At 38.2% G+C, this 26,516-nt stretch overlaps 2 protein-coding genes across 7 annotated transcripts in view; one reads left to right on the top strand and one right to left on the bottom strand.

Annotated features, from left to right (window-relative positions):
• Positions 1 to 23,734, bottom strand: part of RABL3 (RAB, member of RAS oncogene family like 3) — a 48,598-nt gene extending 24,864 nt beyond the window's left edge. The window contains exons 1-2 of one of the 2 annotated variants that reach the window (XM_037525480.2): positions 23,520 to 23,734; positions 18,228 to 18,319 (exon numbers count right to left, since the gene is read on the bottom strand). In XM_037525480.2, the coding sequence (XP_037381377.1) occupies positions 18,228 to 18,319; positions 23,520 to 23,653 (226 nt within the window). In that variant the 5' untranslated portion in view covers positions 23,654 to 23,734. The remainder of the gene's footprint in view (positions 1 to 18,227; positions 18,320 to 23,519) is intronic. The other variant, XM_037525479.1, reaches the window with a different exon arrangement.
• The window catches only part of GTF2E1 (general transcription factor IIE subunit 1), a 41,513-nt gene continuing 38,424 nt past the window's right edge, over positions 23,428 to 26,516 (top strand). For 3 of the 5 annotated variants that reach the window (XM_054700532.1, XM_054700535.1, XM_037525475.2), the window contains exon 1: positions 23,428 to 23,845. The gene's annotated coding sequence lies outside the window, so the exon portion shown is untranslated. The remainder of the gene's footprint in view (positions 23,846 to 26,516) is intronic. The other 2 variants (XM_054700533.1, XM_054700534.1) reach the window with 1 other exon arrangement.

Genomic DNA, 26,516 nt, shown 5'->3' with positions numbered 1-26,516 from the left:
TCCCTCCCCTGTTTTGACCCTTTGGCCTCCTCCTTCCCTGCTCTATGGCTCAAATCTATAGTCAAAAAAGAATACACTTTTGTATTTATACCTGTCAAGCTTTTACCCAGTTACCTCACCCAGCTATTCCTTATCAAAATCACCAATAATATCCACATTGCTAATGGCAATCATCACAAAACAATTTTTATCATATTCTCACCATTTGATATAATAGTTATTCTTTCATCTCGCAACAACTTTTTCACTTAGCTCTCAGGATATCACACTCCTACCTTTTCCCCCAATTTACTGGCTAACCTTTTCAGTTTCCATTTGCATTGTCCTTATCTCTCTGACCTCTAATTGTTGGAGTGTCTGTCATAAGGCTTAAGTTCTTCACCTCTTTTCTTCTCTATCAATACTTGCTCTTTTGGCAACTGTATCTCATCTTAAGATTTTAAATGTCATCATTATGATGATGAATTCCAAATTTATATCCATCCTGAACCAGCCCCTTGAATTTCCAACTAACATATCTACCAGACTACAATTTGAATATCTAAGAGGTACCGCAAATTTAATATATCTAAAAATAATTTCCTGTTCTTCCTCCCAAACCTGTTCTCTCAACTTTCTCTGTCTCAGTAAAAGACAATTATGTCCTTTTAGTTACTTGGAGGATACAAAACTCAAGACTGATCCTTATTAATTCATTAATTCATGACACATATATGTCAGCAAATCATATTATTGCATTTTGCCTCTAATATTGTCTATTTCTCACCATCTCCACAATTACCACCTAGGTCAAGGCCTCTAATTATCTCTGTGCCTGAATTAATGTTACTGTCTCCCAACTGATCTGCCTATTAGAATCTTGCCTTGCTCACACCTCCGCACTCCACCACTTGTTTTCCCTTTAGTAGCTAGAGTGATCCCTCTAAAATGCAAATTAGAGTAAACCATCTTTCTACTTAAAACCTTCTAATGACTTTCTTAGAATAAACTCCTTTTCTCATAGTCTAACCTCTAAAGGCACTGATTCCTGTACTATAGAATTATTCAGAAACAAATTCTAGTATACGGCAATCTTATTTATTGCAATATAGCTAAAATGAGGAATATACATTAGAATCTTGCAGGAATTTTTGACACATGCATGCCACCAAAAGGAAAAGTAAACATGCAGGAGTTCATCAAATGAAAGAGCTTCTACACAGCAAAGGAAACCATCAACAAAATGAAAAGGTAACGTGACAAATGGGAGAAAAATATCTACTAATCATATATCTGATAAGGTGTTAAAATTCAAAGTACATCAAGATTTCATACAACCCAATGGCAAAACAAAACAAAACAATCAATCTGATATAAAAAAAATGGGCAGAGGTTCTACCTAAGCACTTTTCCAAAAAAGATACATAATGGTGGCAGGTACATAAAAAGGTATTCACCATCAATCATGATCAGGGAGCTGCAAATCAAAACCACAGTGAGACATCACATCACCACATCATACCTATTAGAATGGTTATTATCAAAAAGACAAGAAATACAGTGTTAGAAAAGTTATGGAGAAAAGGGAATCCTTACGTATTGTAGGTGGGACTGTAAATTAGTACAGACACAATGAAAAATCGTATGGAGGGTCCTGGAAAAATTAAAAATAGAACTACTATGTGATCCAGCAAAACTACCATGTGATCCAGCAATCCCACTTCTGGGTATGTATTAAAAATAAATGAAAACAGACTATCGAAGAAATTATCTACACTCCCATATTAACTGTAGCATTATTCATAGCAGCCAAGAAATGGAAATAACCTAAAATTCTATCAATGCATGACTGGAGGTAAATAAATGAAAAAATAAGTAAAATATATAAGAAACACTATTATTTAGTCATGAGAAAGAAAATCCTGCCATTTGAGCAAACTTGGAAAGGCTCTGAAGGAAATATGCTAAGTGAAATAAGTCAAAAGAGAGATAAATACTGTATGGCATCATTTATATGGGGTAAAAAAGTTAAACTCTTAAGAACAAAGAGTAAAAAGTCGTTGCCAGGGGCTGAGGGGTAGAGAAATAGGGAGAGGTTGGTAAAAGGATACAAACTTCCATGAGGGGTCAGCTCCAGTTACAAGGTGAATAAGGTCTCAGGATCTGTTGTATCACAGTGACTGTGGTTGGTGACAATATACAAGGAGACTATAAAACTGCATTGCATAACTGAATTAAGCTAAGGAACAGAATGTAAACGTTCTCACCAAAAAAATAAAAATAAAACAAAAATAAATATGTAAGGTGATGAATGTGTCAACTGGTTGGAAGGAATCCTTCCACAATGTGTACATATATCAAATCATCATAAAGTACACTGTAAATATCATACAATTTAATTTGTGAATTATGCCTCAACATAGCTTAAAAAAAAGAGGATATTCCTAAAAAACCACAAATATACACATCAGACTTACTGAATCAGGATTTTAGGGGTTTAGCCTGAGGCATACATATTTTGAACAAGTTTTCAAATGATTTTGCTGTAACCTACAGTTAAGAACTATTGATTTTAGGCAGCTTTTTCTGTCCACTTGTGTCTATGCAACCGTTTTCTTTCCTTCTTTTCTAATAAACCTGCCTATGGGTTCCTATGAGCTGATCACTCATGGGCAACTGTGACCTATTTGCTATCTGCAAATCACAGCAGAGCATTCCTTGACTACCTAGGGAGTATAGCCATATCATGAGGCAGGTGCAGAGATGCCTAGGCCGCTGTGGACCTGATTATGTGACTATTTCCACGGTGGTCCCGTGGTCTTGGGATAACTCTGCCTGTGATAACATCATACTTTGCTGACGCAAATGTCTCTTGACGTATGGTCATGATGTCCCCTTCCCTGCCCCTGGTAAAACTTTGTCCCTTATTCCTACCCCACCCTCTGGACCTTATTCCTCATACCATTTGTGGCATGGTCAGCTTTTACTAGCCTGTATTCTTTTAATAAATGGCACAAGAAGGCCTGCTCAAGTAGCAGAATTTGGCTTGTAGACCTGCTCCAGGAGAGATTCTGTTCCTGCTGCAAAATGGCAACAAAGTTCCTGTTGCAAGACCTGCCCTTAGGAACAAACAAACAAGAAACAACTATTGATTTTATAGAATGGAACCCTATTTTGATATCAGGAGGCCTAGATTATATGACACAATTGCCACGGAGTATTCCTAATATCTTTGAGCCTTAGTTTCCTTGCCTATAAAATGAAGTAGTTTTTAGCATATGCTTTATGTGCCTTTGAAATAATGAACAAAATGAGCTTGGTAATTAAAACAGCCAAGATTGGCCCAAGTCAAACTGACCAACTCATTTAGACTCTCTGCCACCTCAAAATCTCCTTCCTAATCATTTTTATTCATGTTTACTTCCAGAATTAGAAGAGAAGTTCTCCTTTTTCTAACTTGCTCAATTAATACTGTCTAAATTTAACTTAATTCAAATGGAATGAGTCCTAAGAACTTTAAGCCAGTGGCTTGTAGCTATGACATATCTTTCACATGAGTGAGTGAGCTCTAAGGGAAAACTTGACAGTATAACAAGTAGTGCTCTTGACACGATAAGTGGTACCTTGATTTATACTAAGAGTCCCTCATAATGGGGGGTAATGCCAATCTGTAAGAAATGTGTTTTATATTTAAATCAGGTCATCAAGATCTGATACTGAGAGTTGTTAAAGACCTTACAGCTATACAGGGAAGGATTCTCTCAGCAGGCAGCAACAATATGTGTTGATCATCAAATGTAGCCATACTTCTTAGTACTGCTGTGACTTTGGTACTTCTCATTTACTCATCTCTTGACTTTTTATAGGAAACCAAATCAAGACTAAATGCCAAAGACTTTGTCTCATTTAAAAAGTTTATTCATTTTAACCTTTAAAAAGCAGAAACAAATCTGTAAAGAAAACAATACACATCATCAAGAAGAACACTGTAATATTAAAGGTATTTCCTAATAAGTTTGGTTTAGTATGTATGCAGAATTATTATTAAAGAGAAGCAGGAAGGTAGATCTTAGAACAGAGATGGGAGAAAAGAGAGATGAGTAGAAAGGAGCAACAAGATAAGTGTGCCAAGAGAACAGGAATTGCATGTCATTACTACTATACGCCAATTCCTAATTCCTTGCAGTGTCTAGTATCCAGCAGGTATGCAGTACACATACTGGATGAACAAGGAAATGAATGAATAGTATAAAGGTTACTGTTAATTGTCTCTCCCTTTGCAGCAATCCTATTTTGCCTTCAGCTGAAGTAATTTCCTTTATTTTAAACAAACAAAACCTTTACTTTTCCCTTGTAACTATACCTATCACTCCTTTATTTAACTTCTACACTTTGTGAAGGATTGATTTAAACCTGTCTCTATTTGGTTTCTGCTACTAAAATTCCTTTATACTATCAAAGGTCCGCATTGACTTTAGCATTACCATATTCAATTTACCCCTCTCTCAGTCCATATATCTCTATGGTATTTTATACAAAATAAATCAATCCCTTTTTCATGAAATTTTCATTCCTCTTTGCTCTTGTGGTATTTCATCAATTTGGATATCCTCCTACCTCTTTGATGAATGTTTGTTTTTTTTTTAATTCCTCTTTTTACCTTCAACTCTCTAAAAACACCCCAAGGTTCCCAATTAGCTCTTCTCTTTCTAAGTTTCCTTTTTTGAAAACCTCATCTTCTTTCATTGTTCAGTATTATCTTTATACAAATCATTATCAACTCTTCTAAAATGCTTTCTGGACACTTTCAGTTGGATAGCTCACAGATACCCCCTTTCATCATTTCCAGAACTGAATTCATTATTATTTCCTTCATTGTGACCTATAATATATGTTCCTCTTCTTGGGGAATAGTCCATTTGTCTATTGCTGAGACCTTCCATTCAATCTTTAAAGCCCAATTTAATTTTCCAGTCTTCACAAACACTGCACTTTCTCTCTCGAGTTGCTATCACAACTTATTTTCTACTTAAGTGCTGTCCTAGAGAACTTCTAATGATGATGGAATGTTCAATATAGTCACCACTGGCAACATGTGATTATTGGACTGTTGAAATGTGGCTAATCCAACTGAGAAACTAAACTTTAAATTTTAGTTGATTTGAATTTGAAATGCCACGTGAGTGTAATGGCTTCTGTATTTAACAACACTAGAATAAAACTTTGTTCTTAATACCATTCTGGAGTAAGAGGTAGTAGAGAGTGTGATCAAGAGCACAAGCTCTTGAACCAGACTGCATGGGTTTGAGTCCTCCATTATGTAAGAGCAATATGACCCTGGACAAATTATTTAACACCTCTGCCCCTCAAGTGCTTCATGTGTTAAATGGTAACCCTAATAGTACCTTAAAAGGATTATCGTGAAAATCAAATGAACTGGTATGTAAAACAGGTATCTAGTCAAACTAGATATTAAAAAATGTTAACTATCACTATTGTTATTTTATTATATATAAACCTTGTCCCAACTATAACATCCCGCCTTATATATTCTTAGTGAAGACAGACTGCCTTCCCCCACCCCATTTCTCCCCAGTGCTTGCATATTGTTATGCTGCCCAAAGAGGAATTCAATTAATATTGATTGCATATAATGTGCAAATTAGAGAACTTAAATCCCACTACAGTGAACCAGAAATGACAAATCAATGTCCTTATTTATAATTTGTCTGGAAGTCTTTTCATAATTAAGAGTAGCCATGCATTTATATTAGTCCCATTAGACTTTGGCAACAAAGTTAGAAGACAGGAATGAATGCAGAAGACCAGTAATACAACTTCTCCCCTTTTCCTTTAGTTCAGGCAGGAAAATCTCTGTACTGCATACTAAATCCAAGATGTTAATAATTACTGAGCACATACATTAGGTTCATTAGCTTCACCCTGTACTTGAAATTAAATAATCGCATTATCACCTTAATCATTTCTATTTTTAGTTGGCTCTTACAGATGTGAAATGAGCTAAATGGGACAACTGTTTCTAAGAGTTTTAAAGTGTGTGTATTCATGGTCTACATGACTCTGGAACAATCTCTCATAAGTTTCACTAACACAGACAATGTAATTGCAACATGAAAGTTGCTACAGAAGAAAGAATTCTTCTAAGCTCTTTAGGTAAAAGCTTTATCAGATTTAATCATTCCTGCTAGTGGGAAGAACGGTTCACTTTATTTATTATAACAATAGTCAAAATGATTTACATGTCTATGACAATTTTCCTTAAGATTATTGTTTTAAAACGCCCTATTCTTATGCTGTCACTCAAGAAATGCGCTCTTCTTTAAGATGCAAGACAGTGATCAACCACAAGTGCCATTCTTTTACAGTAAAGCAATTCAGGTCAGATGGGCTTTTAAGAGTTAATTAGTACCAATTTTACTCATTACAGTAAAATCAGTTACACTATTACATGACATTTGTCTTGACTACTGTAGTTTTCATCACAGCTTCCTTTTGGGCAATATTCTGTGGAAATACAGAGGACTTTAGCAAAAGCTAACTCCAGGGAATTCCAACCTCAAGTTCCCCAGAACAGAGGTTTCCAAAGGGAATTATGGTTGTTACTTCTAAAATTTGGTCAGAGTCTTGCGAACTAACTTATCTCATTTGAGGACTTACACAGAGGCAGTCCTTACAGACCCAATCAAGTCTCTACCTTCATGATAGGGGACTGCTAGCACGAAGTTTCTTTTGGAAATTTTGCCACCAGTTACACTTAAAGCATTTTACATTCCTGTCACCCTATTACAGTTATGGGGCAACCCTGATATAAAACGGGTTGCCTGGCTGTGGGTCCTCACCCGCGCGCTTAAAAGGGACTTATTAATACTCCACTACAGGCACACACAAAAAGGTTAATAAAAGGTTTATTTACAAGGGAAAGGGAATTAAGGAAATGTACAACTCAGGGAGAAAATAGGGAAATAAAGTCTTCAATGCGTCCTACCCGATCCGCAGACCTGGAAACCCAAAGGCACTCTCAGAGCTGGCTGAACTGCTGTGAGCTGGCGGAGAGCCAAAATGGGGGATCTTCTCCAAAGCCCACGTGTCTGGCTTTATACCAAACCTGGCTGCTTAACCCCACCCTCAGGTCCCAGCCACCTTCCCTTTGGTGGTGATGGGATTTGGAGTTCTCAGTGTCTTTTGGCTTTGGTCTGGAGTGGGGGGTGGAGTCCACAAACTCTGTATGGAATTAGCTTTAAGACATCCTTTTCCGACTAACATTACCATACATTTGGGTCCCAACCTGACTTCTGGTATTCTCATACTCAATCTTCTTTTGCTTTCCCTACTCTTCACATTCAACCTCCAATTGTTTCTAGTCTTCCTCCAAATCTTTCCAGTCTTCTTCCACTCTTCCACTCTTCTTATTCCACAATTACAAAATTCCATTATATCTTCATCTTCAACTCATTATATCAACTGATGTCTGCCTTTACCATGTAGATACAAATTTTCCTGCTGCCCTCTTAGATGGATGCTATTTACTCTTTCACATTTTATTTCCTTGGAACTCAAAAAAACAGGAAATGTCTTGCTTCTTTCCAAAGCCATTTCCAGTACATTATTCCTCAATCAATCAATCAATATATATATATCTATATATAAATAAATATAGATATATTTATAAATACATAAATGCATATATAAATATATAAATACCTGTGCTCTTTAGAGGCTTTGGATCATCTACCTCCTTCCTTGCCTTACTAGTCATACTTACTAGCTTCCTGTCAGTATCTGAGTCATAGTCTGCCCCTTTGGTCTATGTTCTGTCATGAACAACTTCCATAGCCACTGGGAAAACTAATTCCACACCCAATCCCCCAGTGTTCTTCAAGACTCTATTCACCTACGCTAAAATCATCTCAGGTGCTAATTAAAATGAAGAGTCCTGGGCACCATGTATAATGCTGAATCAGAATATTTGTAAGGTCCAAGTGTAACAGGGTGGTCCCCAGGAAAGGGGGAGGTTCCAGGTTCCCTGCCCCACCCAAGGAAGGGTGGAGCTGAGCAGGAAGAGGAGAAGCTGGAGAAGAGACTGAGGAAGGAAGCAGGATGGAGCCAGGAGACCTGGAGGAGGCGCGTGGAGCCTAGAGACACATGAAGAAACTGCGCTTGTCTTTTGGTCGTGGACTGGGTGACACAGATGTGGGTGAGACCCGTGGGGAGGTGACAATGGCAGCTTTTATCTTGATGTTGATTTTGCTCTTTTCCTTCCGGGCTTGTCCGGTTGTTTGTGACCCTTTTCTGTGGGTCCCCACTGGAAGATGCTTTAGTCTTGTGGCAGGCTTTGGGGCCTTGCTTTGGGCCAATCCCATTTGGATGGACTTTTACCCACGAGGGGACGGGTAACTTTGGGTGCTTCATTTAGAAACTAGACTCTTTGCCTTACCTGTATTGTTTCCTAGTTTAATTAAAGTTCCTTCCCATTAAAGTCTCCTATGTTTTGTGTTGATGCGGCGGATGGCAGAACCCATTTAGAATAGGCAGGTTTGCGGGGCTTGGGCTGCCCCTCTCCCTGTCCTATAACAGATTTGGCGTCCAACGTGATTTAGGACAGAGCCATCCGTGGTTAGTCAGCCCCATGGGAAATTGGGCTTCCCTATGGCACTGGCTACCACAAGTGCAAATGTGATTTTTGGTTTCTCCGGTGTGTTTGTTTCATATAACAGATTTGCTGTTGAAAAACTGGCTTGGGCTTTGTGAAGATTCTGTGTGTTTGTGTGTAATTTGTTTGTAGTGACTTGCTAAGAGATTTTGATTTTGTGGAAATTGTTCTGTGCCAGTTTTACTCAAAAGATTAGGCAGTACATTGGACCATGTGGCCAGATCAAAGATGGCATCATGAGGCCACTTGGAACTTTTTTTTTCTTTCTTTTTGTAATCTCTGCTGTCTCATTAGCATTTCTAAAGGCAATAATGGTTCTTCAGTGGTATGTTGCTTTGTCTTTGACTACTTCCTGCCCTGTGTCTGATGGGTTTTGCAAGCCAACTGTGGAGCAGTGGTGTTTTAATTAGCAAATGTATGCCTGGGTGTTAAGGAAAGAGTAGCCTTAAGCAGTAACTGGTAATCGCTGGTATCCTTGATGGATTCTTGGAGATAACTTGAATTTTTGCAAAGTCTGGATCAGAAAAATTAACAAGATTTTGTCTGAGTCTGAAAGGATTTGCTGCTGTGAATTTTGTCTACACAATTTGTTTTGGGCATGTTTGCCATTTTGAATACTGGATTTGTTCAATTGCTGGTGTAAGACAAGATTCTAAGTTTCTGCTTCCTACTGAGGAAGGTCTGTTATGGAAAGCACTCTTTAGGGTGCATCATGTAACTGTACCAGGTTTTCATACCTGTGTTGTTGTGTCCCTCCCTAGTGTGGGGGAGGTGTAATCTGTGCTTAGATGTTTACTCTGCTCTTTCAGCTTCTGTCCCAGAGTGGCTAACAGAAGTAAGGAGATGACTCCTTTTAATTGAAAGTTAATTACTGATAATTTGATTTTGCTTTTTCAGGTTCTATTCCAGGAAACCCACGGAGTGCCTGCTTGGTGGCTAACAAGAGATGACTCCTTTTGCTTAAAAGTTTACTTTTGCTCTTTCAGCTGCTGTACAGAATACCCCAGGATTGACTTCTAACAAAAAGTCTTCAACACTGAAAACCCTAAGGTGATAAACAAGGTCATGTAACTCTTGTGATTAATAAAACTTTTCCTTCCTATTTCCAAAGTCTTAGGTTTGTAGGATGACAACCGGAAATTTTTCTGCCACCAACACTCCACATTTTTTTTGGACTTTGACATTTTTTTTCTGAGCCTATGGAGTAAAACTGCAGTTACATAACATATTCTAAGTGGCATAACTAAAAAAAAGTCTTTGTCTATACGTTATATGTTGTATGTCCTTGTGTCTGTCTTGGCCTAGAGAGGTTGAAAAATTGGTATACGTGGTGCCCATAGATGTTGGAAAAAAAAAAAGTCTCCAGTTATGAGAAAAACAAAAAGTTATGGTTTGATTGTCAACGTTGTGCTACTGAACTAAGCCAGTGCCTTCATAGAGATTGAATATTGTTGTTTCTGTTAATTTTCTGATATTTATGGCAAATCTTCCCAGAAATCTAAATTCAAGTACAAATTTGGTAGCCTGTCATTTGACTGATGCAAGGAAATTTTGTGGAACCTCAGTAGAGCTCCTGAGACACTCCACGAAGTTTCTCCTTTTCCTCCTGGGAAGGCATTACATGAATTTGTTCTATTTGGCTCACCTAGTAGAGTAAAACTGGAAGGGAAGCATTGTCACTTGGGAAAATGGTAAAAACTTTGGTATGTCCAATATGTTAACAGTAGTATCGGGTATGTATGTAAATTGTCAGTGGTGATTGTCACCTTGTAATATTGTATAATTCAATTGTTTCACATCTACAGAAATTGTTTCTGGAAATATAGGGAGAAAAGGTCTCAACAGATTCCTATTGATGGAACTGTTGAGAGTAAAACTTTCTTACAAAGGACTCAATAGACCTGGAAATACACCTGACATTTACTAAGGTTTCTTTGACATAATACTGGAACTTTTTTTTATGCATTCTGTCCTGAATCCACGAAATTTTTGTTTTGTTTTGTTTTGTTTTGACTAACCAGGATCTGCAGAAAGGTTGTAATTTTTTTCCAGCAAAGCTAACTTGTCACATTTTCTCTCCCCTTGATACCAACACAGCATACAAATAGTGGTAGTAATTTTTGCTACTTATTTCAGAGTCTGTTTTTGCATAACTTCCATAGGGATTTTGTCTGTTTTAACGAAAATTGGACGTGAGTTTGATTGTGTGGCTTTGTGTGGAGTTCTTCCAGAAAGTTGAAAAAGAGCTGAACCAAGAAGAGGAGAACCTGTTTGCCTTGTTTGTAGGGTTCCAGAGACCTCCAAAGAAGGTGAGGAAGCTTGCCTCCATTGGCAGGACTGGACAACCCGGCCAACGAAAATGCCCTGGTACCCTCGAGAAGAGGAAAGCCCAGGTGGAGTCTGATGAGACCAACTTTATACCTGAAGCCTGCATCGACCAGATGCCAACGGTTCGCTCTGATCCTGTATGGAATATTTCAACAAAGCCAGCTAAAATTGCTGTTAGTTATTTCTACTCTGTGATTTTATGCAAAAATAAGAAAAATGATTTAAAAGTAGATTTAGTTTGCAAACTTTTGCTTTGCTGTTAAAAGTTTGGGATCAAGGTTGAGAAAATTTGTGTTTTTACATCAGTTAAACCATTTTAACATTTTTTCCCTGTGATTTTGATATATTTGCTATCTTGTTTTAGCCAATGCTCCAAATTTTTTTCTTTTGGCTTGGATAATGGACTATTTTTAAGTTATGAAACTGTCATACTGGACATTCATGGACAATGCTGCTGACTAATTGTTGCTTCTCTTACACACATTGTAACCCTGAAAAAAAGACTGTCTCCTAAGATTACACCCTGAGATCTGTGCCACCATAGATATGGTGGAATAAAAATTAAAAGGGGGGATTGTAACAGGGTGGTCCCCAGGAAAGGGGGAGGTTCCAGGTTCCCTGCCCCACCCAAGGAAGGGTGGAGCTGAGCAGGAAGAGGAGAAGCTGGAGAAGAGACTGAGGAAGGAAGCAGGATGGAGCCAGGAGACCTGGAGGAGGCGCGTGGAGCCTAGAGACACATGAAGAAACTGCGCTTGTCTTTTGGTCGTGGACTGGGTGACACAGATGTGGGTGAGACCCGTGGGGAGGTGACAATGGCAGCTTTTATCTTGATGTTGATTTTGCTCTTTTCCTTCCGGGCTTGTCCGGTTGTTTGTGACCCTTTTCTGTGGGTCCCCACTGGAAGATGCTTTAGTCTTGTGGCAGGCTTTGGGGCCTTGCTTTGGGCCAATCCCATTTGGATGGACTTTTACCCACGAGGGGACGGGTAACTTTGGGTGCTTCATTTAGAAACTAGACTCTTTGCCTTACCTGTATTGTTTCCTAGTTTAATTAAAGTTCCTTCCCATTAAAGTCTCCTATGTTTTGTGTTGATGCGGCGGATGGCAGAACCCATTTAGAATAGGCAGGTTTGCGGGGCTTGGGCTGCCCCTCTCCCTGTCCTATAACACAAGAACCCAATTAAAAAGCTAAGACTGTCAGATTGGTTAAAAAGCAAAATTTACCTATATCCTTCTTAGGTACACCATAAATGTAAGTATACAGAAGCATAAAAGTTAAAAGACAGAAGCAAGATAGACCACAGAAACATGAACTGAAAATAAGCTGGTTTATATAATACAGTATTATTAACTGTAGCAACCATGTATACTTTATATCCCCAGAATGTATTTATCTTATAACTGGAAGTTTGTACCTTTTGACCACATTTATCTCCCTCCCTCCCCCAACCATACTCACTGCCTCTGGCAACGACAAATTGTTTTCTGTTTCTGTGAGCTCAGCTTTTGTAGATTCCATATATAAGTGAGATCACTGTGAGATCACAGTATTTATCACTCTGATTTATTTCACTTAGCAAAACACCCTCAAGATCCATCGATGCTGTTGAAAATGGCAGGATTTGCTTCTCTTCTATGGCTGAAAAGAGTTCATTGTCTACATATAGTAAATTTTCTTTGTCCATTCATCTGTGGATAAATACTTAGATCTTAAAAATTTTCTTCACAAGAAAAAAATACTTTTCTTGTGACTATATGAGATGTTAACTAAACTTATTGTGGCAATAACTGCACATTATAGTCATACCAAATCATTAGGTTGTACACCTTAAACTAATACAAAATTATGTCAATTATATTTCAATTAAATAATTTGGTTTTGCTATTTTATTATCAGACAAAATAGACTTCAAGGCACAACGTATTACCAGATGTAGAAAGGGCCATATCATAATGATAAAAAGTTAAATCCTTCAGGAAGTTTACACAATCTGAAATTAGTACATAGTTAGTAAAGCAAGCTCAAAATACATAAATGAAAAATGGACAGAATGAAAATGCAAGATAGAAAAATCCACATTTATACTTAGAGATGATAACACTCATTCCTTAGCAACTGATGAAGCAAGCAGACCAAAAAAACAGAGATGAGAAGCCTTGAATAAAATATTAATCTGAGATATTAAAAAAACTGCACTCAACAATTACAGAATATGTATTCTTTTTAAGTCCACATGAGATATTTACCAAAGGTGGCCATAAAATGGGACATGCAGTAAATCCCTTAATTCTAAGGGCTGAAATCATACGATGTATGTGTGAGCATAATGAAAGCAAGCTAGAAATCAATTATTTAAAGATAATGAATATTCTCAAATGTTCAGAAATTAAGTAGCACATTTCTAAACAACTCATAAAATAAAGGAAAAAAATCACAATGGAAATGAGAAAATATTTTGAATTAAATGATAATAAACAAATTTTCAAAGGTATAGCTAAATGTTGTTAGATAGAAATTTATAGACACTTGGACCTTCAAGGGGACAATGAAAAAAAAATCAATGAAAGAACTATTCATTTCGAGATGTCAGAAAAAAAGACGACAAATTAAATCAAAGGAAGCACAGGCACAATAAAGAGCAGAATTAATGAAATAGACTATATATAATAGAGAAAAATCAACAAAGCCAAAAATTGGTCTTTGATAAACCTCTGACAAGACTGTTCAAGAAAATAATAGAACAGTCATAAATTACACATACCAGAAATTGGAAAAGAAATATCACTGAAAATCCCATAGATACTTAAAGACATAAAAGATATTGCAAACTAATTCTGATAATATATGCAAGAAATATAAAAATTCTTTCAAAAACATGTTATCAAAATTGACATGGAATATCATAATTTTCTTATTTTAATGTTATTTTAAATTAAAGTGAAAAAAATACCTTCTACAAAGAAAACTTTAGTCCTAGATGGTTTCACCTGTCAACATATTCTTAGCTATTAGATTTTCTGTCAAATACATAACACCAATCTGATATAAATACTTTTAGAGACTAGAAACAAAAATAATACTAGCCTTCTTAATAATACTCCCCTTCTTAGTTTAAGGTTAGAATCAACCTAAAACTAAAACCCAACAAGGAGATTATAAGAAAGAAAAATGAGGGCCTCCCCAGTGGCGCAGCGGTTGAGCGCTGGGTTGAGAAGCTACCCGCAGCCTCTGTAGTGCCGGTTCGATCCCTGGCTGCTCCTCGGCCACCGGAGGAGGGTCCCACATGGCGCGCAGACCTCTCCTGCCGCCTGCTGCTCCCCTCAGCAGTGTACTTCGGTCCTTCTGCCTGCTCTGCTCCCTGCTCTGGCTCTGGTGAATTCTCTCACCCTCCTGTGCTTCTGACTGTACCCAGTGCTTGTATAAATAAATAAATAAATCTTAAAAAAAAAAAAAAGTAAGAAAAATGATAGGCTAATCTTGCTCATGAAGTTAAAAATACTTGAAAGAAAATTAGCAAACTGAAGTTGGATTTATTCCAAGAATGCAAAATACTTTTAACATTAAACAAAACCAATCAGGGTCTCCCTGGTGACGAAAGGGTTAAGTCACAGTGCTATTACCTTATTCCCAGGATGGCCTGGGTTTAATCCTTGGCCAGGGTCAGGAAGCTAAGGCACAAATGGCACAGCAGACCTCTCCTGTCTCACTCCTGTCTACTGTATTCCTGTAGATCCACCTGTTCTGTTCCCTACTCTGTCTCTGGTGAATCCTCTCAAACCTCCCTCCACCCACTCCACCCCCATACCTCTGGCCTACACCCCAGTTCTTGTGTGCATAAATAAAAACAAATCTTAAAAAAATTATATTCTAAAACAAACAAAAATCAATGTGATTCACCACAGTAACAAAGTAAAGCAGGAAAATTATGATTATTACAAAAAAGCAACTGATAAAATACACCACCAAGTTCATGATACAAACTTTCATCAAAATAGGATCAGAAGGGAATGTCTTTAATTTGATAAAGCATATGTATAAAACATACAATAAACACTATACTTAATGGTATTTCACTGAAAATTTCCTGGGATAGTGAGACAAGGATACCTGTTATCACCACTTCTATTCAACATTGTACTAGAAAATTAGTCAATTCAATAAGATAAGAGAATAAAGAAAAACAAAGCAAAAGGTAAATGATGTGAGCAGTTTGGGCTTTGGGTAGGAATAAGGGGCAGAGCAGGGGTAAAAGCGAGGGGCATTAAAATTGAACTAAATTTCAATTTCAACTTCAAACTGTAAAGCATTAGACCTTAATTCACGTCTGTTAAACTTCTTTGGTCCTCCCTGCAGACCTGTACTCTAGATATAGCAGGTATTATTTACCAATAGTTTGCTGGTGACATACTAAGAATTTGAGGACAAAAGTGATTAGTCTAAGTTCATTCTTTAAGAAGGAAAAAGCAGGGGCCTCCCCAGTGGCACAGCAGATTGAGCACAGAGCTGTGAAGCTGCCTGCAGCCTCTGCAGTGTGGGTTCAACTCCTGGCCGGCCAGGGAGATGCCCATATGGCACGGCAGACCCCTCTTGTCTTGCCCGCTGCTCCCCTCAGCAATGTCTTCAGTCTGTCTGCCTGTTCTACACCCGGCTCTGTCTCTGGTGAATCCTCTCATCCTCCCGCACTTCTGGCCTGTACCCCAGTTCTTGTATAAATAAATAAATAAATGAATGAATGAATGAATAAATAAATAAATAGATAGATAAATCTTTTTAAAAAAAGCAAAAGGTAATATGGGGATTCACTCCCAAATGGGAATTTAATTAAAGTTTTTTTTTACAGTCAGCATTTTCTAAATTGAGGTAATGATGGTTTATAATACTGTATGTGATTCAGAGGTACAGGTTCATACCTCCTCAGATATATGTTACTACATCACACCTAGCACCAAGGCACTAATATTCCTCCACCATAGCCCTTTGTTTTCTTTCCTCTCTTTGCTCTCCGTCTTTCTACGTTGCAAGTTTTAATAACAGTTTCTTTTCAATATGTCATGCTCGCTCGTAAAAAAGGAGCTAGAGAGTGCAGCAGACCTCTCCTGTCCCACTTGCTGCTCCCCTCAGCAGTGTATTTCAGCAAATCTGCCTGCTCTGCTCCCCATTCTGTCCTGGTGAATCCTCTCACCCACTGCACCTCTGGCTTATACCCCAGCTCATCTATACTAAAATAAATAAAAATCTGAAGGAAAGAAAAAGCTAGAAAGTCCAAGGGGATTTTGTTCAAAGTTATTATCCCAAACTTAAAGTTGTCATTGAACTCATAATGTTAAATTAGTTTTTATTCTATTGATAAGAATTTAGGGAACAAGGCACATTGAAATACCTTGTTGGGTTCCCTTTGACTTCAATTCATAGTAATGCCATAAAAATACTTCTAAAATATACAGAAGACAAGATCAAGAGAAAGGATTATCCCCAGATGCTAGAATTGAAAAACAGAACTTAAAATCACAGTGAGAACTGGGAAGTGATCCAGATTCAAATATAGCTTCAGTAGCTGGTCCCTGGAGTTTTAGTGCCCATTCAGAAATAGAGGTCTGTTTTCTAGCTGTTAAGGCAAGAGTATATGTGGGTGAGTGCAAAGACTAAACTGTAGTTCCCTTCATGATATCGGACCTTTGATGAGCAATAGTGAAAGACAGAGTAGGAAAAACACTGTTCCCTGGTTCAGGAAAGCAGGAAATACTTTCTGTCAGGGACAATGGCTAAGGGTGGTAGAGAGCAGATAAAAAGTATGTGAGAAATGGAAACCACCAGTCCATGTTATAATAGGACATTAGGGGAACTGACATTATCTAGATGGCAAGGGAACTCTGAGCTGAGGAATGATAAAGACTATTGAAATCCCTAGGGCTCTGACAGCAATTGAAATGAAAAGCACTGTACTTTCACAACACAGCATACAGGACTTCCAAGGGGAAGAAGAAAAGAAATCCTGTTGAAGCTGTGACCATCTTCAAAGAAATACAAACCACAAGGAAATACATTTCTATGAAGTAGAGTCTCATATTCAGCAAGTAGAATACCTATCACCTACTGAGAAAAAAAAATAATAGAGCAATTGAAAAGAAAGCATAGAAAGTATGTTGAAAATGATTAGAAAGTAAAATCTTAATGAAAGATCAGGATATTTTGATAAATTTTGACATTTGACAAAGAACTAAAAAGAACATCTAGATATTAAAAATTAGTAATAGAGATGAGAGGATATATTAAAAAGCAGATTAGATATAGTTGAAGAGATTCTCGGCTACCTAGAAGGCAAATATGAATATCTTATCCAGAATGCAACCAAGGAGAAACAAAGAATAGAAAACATGAAAGTGTAATTAAATGATATGGAGGATAAAAATCTAATACAGGTACAAAAGGAAGGGATAGAAGAATGCTGAACAGGATGATTAAAAACTAATCTACACCTAGATGTGCATGAGCAAAAATACAAAATATCAAAGATTAAAATTCTTTAAAAGCAGCTAGAAATAACACATTACTTTAAAGAACAATAAGAACTAGACTGACAGAAGATTTCTAATTAGCAGCAACATTAACAGACTATGGAATAATAGCTTCTAAGAACTACACAGTAACCATCAATCTAACTAACTACCATCCTTCTCTTACTTCTAACTCAACAGACAGAAGTAAGCCAGCAGAAATGAAAGTTGAACAGAATTATATGGAATTAGCAAAGACTAACAATATCTGGGAAGATACTTAATTCAGTAAAAACTAAACCTGTTTTCTAAAGGTGAGGTGGAACAGATGACCTAGATATAAAGTCTTTGCCTTTACACTGTATTTCTAGTCAAAAGTTGACTTAGTGGCAAAAGCTTAGGCAGAAATACTTATGAAGCATGTTAACTAAACGCTAGGTAGCATAGTAATTATAACTGAAATTTCTCGAATCAGACTAATTGGGATCAAATTCTGACTCTGCTTCTTGAACTGAGTCAATTTGGTCAAGTTACTTTACTTCTCTATGCCTTAGTTTATACAGCTATAGCTCACAGTTTAAATAAACAAAGACATGTAAGGCATTTATCATAGTATCTGGCACACAGTAGATGCTTAATAAGCACAGCTATTATTATTACTTAGTCTTGAATAAAGTACTGTAATTTGACTATATAGTTTGAAGGAATTATCTTTAATATGACTACTGAAAGACTAAAATATAAGCAACACATACTCTGACATCTACTGAGCAGCCCACGGTCCATGATGGATTTCCAAGCACTTGATTTTGGCACAAAAGATGAACTAGTGAAGACTTTCCAACACCTGTAAAAGATGCAAGAATTCTATCATGTAAGAGGCATGCTGAAAATCTACCATGGCCAGAGTTAATACTGAGGATATGCTTAATAATGATATATATAAAAATGATATATATTTATTTATATATAAATATATATATGAATGTATACATGAATGGTTTAAAGGGTGTTCATACCATGCCAACCATTTTAATGTGTGCTTTAATGATGGAAAGAAGACAGTCAAGGGCAATAGTTCTCTCAAATTTAGCTTCAGAATCACCTGGAAGGCTCGTACAACACAAAATGCTGGGTCCTGCTTCTAGGGTTTTCTATTTAGAGGTCTGTGGAGGAGCCCAGATTTTGCACTTCTAACAAATTCCCAACAAATGCTGCTGCTAATGGTCTGAGGGCTTACTATGAGAACTACTGGTCCTAGGGCAATTTCATGTGAACTAATCCCTTTCTTTTTGTATGATTTCATCTATTTGGCTTATTTTAGAACTGGAGAATCTTACTAGATCTCAGAGGCAATCTCCTTTATTCTGACTTTCAATACAGAGTCTGTTACTCAGCACCAGGTTAGATGTTCTTCAGATTGTGCTTGAACACTGACAGTGACAGGGACTTACATTTCCCACTTTGACACTTAGATACTCCAGTTGTCCAGCGATTTTTAGAGGTTCTTTTTTTTTTTTGCATAGAAAAACTGGGGTGTAGGCCAGTGGTACATGGGGGTGACAGGATTCACCAGAGACAGAGTGTACAGTGGGGAGCAGAACAGGCAGATTTACTGAAAAAGTTGCTGAGGGGAGCAGCAGGTAAGATAGGAGAGGTCTGCTGTGCCATGTGGGTTAGCTCCCTGGCTGGGGATCAAACTCAGGCCCTAGTGGTGATAAGGTTATGACTTAATTAGGCCACTAGGGAAGCCCCCAGTGATTTTTAAAAGGCAGCAAACCACTTGGCCCAGACTTACCCTCCAAAAAAAGAGAACTCTCTTCCCTCTTCAACATCATGGCCCTTTAAAAGGCCACTTTCTTTTGGGTTCACAGTAATGTAGCTATTAGTACCAGGATTATCATTTGGAGATATGTATGAAAAAGAAAGGGAAAGAGCTTTTCCCATGCACTCATTTAATTAACAGCATTTTGGGATGCCCTTATGATCAGCATAGTTGGTGGATATCTATGTACCATCAACTTGATGAAGCATACAACATCACTAAATTCTATAAAAAATTTAGATAGAGGCGCAAGGGGTTGAGATGTAGCCTATGAGGCTGTCCACAGCCACTGCAGCACGGGTTCGATCCCCAGCCAGGGAGATGCCCTCATGGCACAGCAGATATCTCCTGACTCGTCCGCTGCGACTTTTGGCAGTGTATTAAAGCCGGTCTGCCTGTTTTGTTCCCCACTCTGTCTCTGGTGAATCTTCTCACCCCCTGATGCCTCTGGCCTGTACCCCAGTTCTTGTATGCATGAGTGAATAAATCTTTAAAAAAAAATTCAGACCATCTCTTTGTATGCATTATTGCATATGAACCTATTTATTTATAGACAATCTAGAAAGTATAAAAAAGAGCACTATTGTCAAGATGTAGGTTTATTTAATTCCACAGAGTGGTTTTCTATAAGCAGGCTGTTATTGTGAATATATGTATTATATATGTATATGTATATATATAATACACACACACAAACACACACACACACACACACACGTGTACTTAAAACAATGAAACATAAACCTTTTCTTCCACAGTTGGTTCACTGTAATATCCTATTCTTGGTCTCCCTCTACTCCCTCCCCATCCCCAATTGGCCTTTAAAGATTAAGTCTTTAAGGCTCAATCTTTCAAGACTTGGCATTACTCTAGTTATAAAGAATGACTCCATGCAGGTAGAACTAAGCACACCATTCACCAGATTCTGGGTCTTCACTATACCCTGGACACTTTCCTACAGAGCACTTAAAAATACATCAGTATAGGTTTTATTGGCCCTATTTAAGTTCTTTGAGGGCTGTGTTTTACTCATCTTTTTAAAATCTCAGAACAGGGCCATAATTAGTATTCACTTAATGACAAAAATTTATGTTCACAAATATTTTAGTGCCTCTGTTGTTACCAGGGAGTAGACATAACTTATGTAACCATTCCCCCATTATTAGATATTTAGGGTGTTTTGAACTATTCTCTACAATAAGGGGAAAAATTTACCTAAACTTTCTTTAAAATTAAATTTCATTTCTTTCTTAGAAGTGAAATTAATACGTAGAAGGAAATGAACATTTAAAGTTCTGATATATACTGACAATTTGCATCAGGTTGCTCTGCCACCAGCAGAGCAGAGCAGGCTTATCCAGTCTTAAGCAAACACATACACCTACAGGACTTATTGTCTCTCAAATATATGTAGTTGCTTTTTCATCTTTGTTAATTTGTTAAGACCAAAAAAAAAAAAAAAAAAAGACATTTAGCTAGTCAGTTGCCTTTCCTATCATGAATTATCTACTGACATACTTTGTCCATTTTTCTACTGGGTTTCAGTTTTCAATTTGTCATCTCATATAACTGAATCAGTTTCCCTAGGTTCCCCTTTTATTCTTTTTATTTTTGTACATACTAATATTTAAAATTTTTGCCAACTTAGCTTTGTTTGTATTTATTGCATTGCATTTAATATCTGTGACCTTTAGGCATACTGCAGATTTTCTTGTGACTGCATGTCTGTTTGCTTATATTAGAGGCACATATTAGTTATCAGCATGATGGAAGGCCTGAGTTTCTAATTAAGCTCAACTATGTCAGAGTCTCTACAGCAGTAACAATGTATAGTTCTCCATGAATTAACTGCTTTGGGGAATTAGTTAATACTGGATGAACTCTCAACAGAAAGAATAATTGAACTGTGAAGGTTCTGGATCTGAGTTTTTATCAATAGAACTAAAGTAGATTAAAAGAATACACTTGCTGGAGGCCAGAGGAAAGGCACAATAAAATCAAATAAGGGCCAGTTTCAAATACAGTTGTTGGTAATGTGTTTGGTTCAGCGTAAGTGTAAGTTAGAGAGACTTTCAGGATTCCTTAATAAATTACCTAATATCTCCATGGAATACAAAAGTAATCTCTAAATCCCAAGTCATTCCTTTATATATTTGTGAAATCCTCAAAGTTTCACATGGGAAATAAGCCTTTCTTCAAAAGTAAACTTTAAATATTGAATACAAGGAGAGATGATGTATAAAAAGTAGATTTTAAATGGCCAGATAGCAAATCACTGTTAAAAGGAAATTGATAAAAAGGCAATAACTGACTTTATACATGTAACCTAACATCAGTGAATGTGTGACAAGATAAGTCACTTCCTTGATGGGTGTCTTTTGTTTTACAACTAAACTATAGTGGAAAAAAGTTTATTAATTTCCAAATCACTTTTTACATTTAATGCACCAGCTAAATCGACGCTGTTATGTAATGCATTGATTCCACATTTATTACCCCACACTTAATATAGCACCTGCTATGTTATCGGTATTTAAGTACCTATGGGGGGGGTGGGGTGGTTCACTAGTTTCAACAATATGTAACATGAAGAGATTGTTAGATGCAATAGAAGAGGGAATTATAGACAAGAACATACAATTCCCTTATTCAATAAGAATTGAGTTAGCTCTGGATTTCAGTCCTAAATTATACTTGGGGATACTCTTGCCAAATCTCTTTACTCCACATTATTTTCTTCTATAAAACTGAGTGATTTTATTAAATTAATTTCAGTACCACTTTCAAACTAAAGAACTGGAGTTGACATAAATTGGATTATATTCATAGTTTCATAATGTATCTCTTTGAAGAGTATATCAAACAAGTCTCTCCTAAAATATTTTGTAATGCAATACATCTTCAGGCAATATGAAAACATTCTCAACATCTAACTCTCCCCAGCCAACCTAAACACTTCTGTAAGGCCAGTTTTCAAGTTCTCTGGGGTATGTCCTCGCCACCTCCAGTGTGGCACAATGTCTTTACTTCCAGCACACATTCAAAGGTCAACTCCAGAAGAGCTTATCTTTGAAATGCAAGGCTAGCATTTATTCCGTATTCTTAAGAAACAGAGAGAAGATTTTGTTGAGAAAGGAAAGGCTGGTGAGGAGGCAGAAGGGAAATGCAGATTTCAATTTTAGTTCTCAACGTCCAAGGAACGAAAAGAATTTTAACTTCCAGATTAAATTGGGCTCAGTATTAAATTCTACCTGGTTCATAATATTGCCCTCACTTAATTTCTTTGTTTACAAGGTAACACATAACAGGTTTTCAATTAAGATTAAAGAAATCAAGACCACTGAGAGAAAGAAGACTACCACCCAATATTTCATTTCATAACACAGTTCAGCGTTTAAGTGCATACATTATGGGTTCAACCCATAATCAACTGGGTCTGTCCCTTAAGTCTCTCCGCCTCATTTTTCTCATGTGTAAAATGAAGCAACTGGGCTAAATCTCATATTAGTATGTGCAAAGGACTTGGGTCAGCTTCATTCTTAGTGTACGTTTGACTTCCCTAACGAACAAACTCTTTTTTTTTTTTTTTTTTTTAAGCTTTACCATGCATTCAAAAATCAGGGTACAGGTCAGATGTGCGGGAGGGTGAAAGGATTCACCAGACAGAGCAGGGAGCAGAACAGGCAGACCGACAGAAATACACTGCTCAGGGGAACAGCGGACGAGACAAGAGAGGTCTGCCGCGCCATGTGGGTATCTCCCAGGCAGGCGGGGCTCGAACCGGCGCTGCAGAGGCTGCGGACCGCTTCGCAGCGCTGCGCTCAACCCGTTGCGCCACGGGGGGAAGCCCTGAACAAACTCTTTTGAAGGCACGATCCTAACTTCCGTAGCCTTCGCGCGGCGCCCCTACAATACATAATGTCTGCACCTCTTTTAAAACAAAGGAATTGACAATACACTACGGTCGCGGTAGTCGGGGAAACCGAGCCGGAAAGCGGCGAAGGCGGCGACGGACCAGGGCCCCGCGCCCCCCGCCCGCGCGACGCCGCCAGCTTCGTGAACTAGAGCAAAGTCCTCTGGGAAGTGTAGTCTTTAGCCCTTAAGGGGGCTTCCAGCCACAGGCCGAAGAGCCGCCTCACTGAGGACGTAGACTAGTGAAAGGGGAGGGTCCTCGGAAAACTCTATCATGTCGGGAGCCCCGGAAGTGGGTGAAGCCGCTCACCTGAGTCTCCCAACACCAGCACCTTCACCCGATCCAGGGACGCCATCTCGCCACCGCCGGCCCGGGGTTAACGCCTGTTCCGGAATTGTTCGCCAAATGAGCGCTGGGGATGGGGACAGAACCTTCCATTTCATTGGCCAATCGGAAAGTGACCGTCTTGATTGAAGACTGATTGGCCGGCCCGTTTAAATGTGGCGAGTGGGCCGCAAACGAGTCGCAGGCCTACGACGTCGGCTTGGTCGCAGGAGTGGCGTGCGTGGCTCATTGGAGCCGGTAGTTGAGGCGCTCAGAGACGCTGTAGTGGGAGTGTTCGAGGATTCGCTTTGGTAAACCTTATTCCCTGTTACTTCTTCTTGGTTCCCTGGCTGGGCATCGCATTTTCAGGGTGTCTCCCCTATCTTTGTTCCTCCATCTTTAGGTCCCCTACTCTGACTCCCTCGAGTGGGTCCTCCAAGGGACCATTGACCCCGGAGCGGCCCTTGTGCGACCTCGGGTAGGACGGGCTTGGCCGCATGGAGTGTGGCCGCTGGACTCAGGAGGCAGAGTCTTAAGCGAATTAGGGGCTCGGGGTCTCGCAGTGGGGAGGAGTGAACATGACTGAAGAAGGCTCTTGAAGGGCAGCTAGTTTGGAGGTTTTGTTTGTATCGGGGTTGCTCTACAACAGTTTCACGGTGATACACTGTTTTAAGTATGAAGGCGTGGAGAGTACTTTGAAATATGGCAAAGGGAGAAACTACAGTTATAGACCCCAAGTACTTCTACGACTGGAATAGTGCTGTCGGACTGAGATACTCTAACTGGACTCTTAGCATCCACTCTTTTCCCCTTTTATTTTGCACCCCGCATTCAGGCGAATCTTTTAAAATCGAGAATTTGATCCCATTACCTCTTTCTTAAAGCTTTTTGAAATGTAAGAAGATATTCTATAACCTGTCTTTTTCTGTTCCGGAAGCAGCAATGGAAGTAGTGAATTGGGGGAAGCAGGCAGGATGGGCCTGTTGGAAGACCACGTGGTTAGGCGATGTATTGAAAGTTTTATAAAAATACTTGATTAGCTAGCTGTGCTGGATGCTGAAAGGACAATGGTGAATAAGATTAAGTCCTTGATCTCAGAGGTAGACATGAAGAAAGTATTAGTATATTCACTGCAACAAAAGAAGGGGAAAGAGAAAGAGTTATGGGTAGATTTGAAAGGGGATCATTCTAAACTCTTACCGGGAATCTGGGAAGATTTCTCTGAGGCAGTGTCATTTGAGATATGAAGGATGATTTGGAGAAGGCAGTTTGGGCTTTATTTTTTGTGGCAAAGGAAACAGCATGTGCAAAGGACTAGAAGTGAGTGCGAGGAGTCCAGCATGAATGGCTTCAAGGATTGAGAGCCAGCGTGGCTGGATATGAGGTTGACAAAGGTAGATAGAGTGTAGCAAGAGCATTCATTTCCACTTTGTTTCTTCAACTCTGTGTCTAGTGCCCAGTAATTCTTATATATTTGTATGATTAGACTCATATGGTTCAAAAACAAAACCAACTTGGCAGTGGGGAGGCTGCGCGGGGTAGGGAGTTAAGCCTAGGAGGTGACTAATGTTAGACAGTGAGACTACAGCAAAGAAACAAGGGCTGACTCTAAGAGGTCACACACTCAAAAGTCTTTAGAAGTCAGCATTTAACAATATACAGCCTGTGCCCCATTCTTTCCTTCCCTTCTTAACAACTGTTCCTCAGTTCCAACTTGTTACCATGTGGGAACATGGACTTACTTTTTTCCTCAGATAATCCCAAATTTCAAGAGCTGTTAATTGAAGTTTACGTGAAACATTAGGATTTTAAAATGTTGACAATTGAGAAAATTTTCGTAGCATCATTTGGGTTAAACGATGTGGCAGAGGCTGCCAATTTGAGACATCTGGCCTAAGTGGTGCTAGAAATCCAAAGTTTGGAAAGTTAGCATATACAGGGAGTAGAAGTGGTGGAGGAGAAAGCAGAGTTTTTTGGGTTTTTTTGACTTTATATATTTTTTACATCACTTCATTTTTGCTCAATGTATGCAGAGTTTTTAAATGTACAGATTTTCAACATGGTGGCTTAGCATGACTTCATTTCTGAACTCCATTTTCATTTTGTCCAGCTACTTACTGGACATCTTCACAGGAATATTCTGTGGTATTTTCTCAAAGACAAGAAACTAAAAGTAAATGCCTCATTCTTCCCTACTTACATTGGCTCATAACAAATAACTATATGTTATTGTTGAATAGCATTAAACTATGTCATTGTTTAATAGGTATAGCATTTCAGTTTTAAAAGGCGAAGAATTCTGGAGAGTAGTGCTGATAGTTGCATAACATTATGAGTATACTTAATGCCACTGAACTCTATAGGTAAAAATGGTTAATTGGTAAATTTTGTGTACTTTACCAGGATTTAAAAAATTGGGAAACACAAAAAGCTACTTAAAATTTTTCCTATTCCATTTTCCAATAGATTATTGGGTCCTTTTGATTTTGTTTCTGTAATAAATTTGATTCATCCTATCCTCTTCCTTAGGTTAGGTTTGATTTCTATAGCTTCTATTACTTCCTTCTTGCCTCTATATGCACTTACTTTAGTCCTCATTCCTCAAACACTTCTAAATAGGAAGTCTAATTATGAGTGTCAATACTTAAAGCAATTCTTATGATGCCAGTTCTGAAAGGAGAACACTTTGTATCAATTATTTCATCCATACATGAACTGTATGAGGAAGGCACTATTCATCACTTTTTATATATGAGGAAGCTGAGGCTGAGAATTTTCCAGGGTCACCCACTAAGAAATGGTGGAACAGGGATTCAAAATCTAAAACTATTGAATTGCTGTCTTCCTGTCACTCCGTTAAATCTTTAGGGTCCCTAAGGTGTTTCAGGTAAAGGAAACAGGTTGAGTGATAAGGCTGTCCCATGCAGCTTGTGCATTGGCAGGATATATCATAGCTAGGCATCCAGTTTGTCTCAAGCCGTG

This window comes from Talpa occidentalis, unplaced genomic scaffold (assembly GCF_014898055.3).
Source record: "Talpa occidentalis isolate TD23 unplaced genomic scaffold, MPIMG_talOcc4v2.1 talOcc4.4, whole genome shotgun sequence".
Taxonomy (NCBI): Eukaryota; Metazoa; Chordata; class Mammalia; order Eulipotyphla; family Talpidae; genus Talpa; species Talpa occidentalis.
Note: the sequence above shows the minus strand (reverse complement) of the source record. Positions and strands in the feature narration are given on the sequence as shown.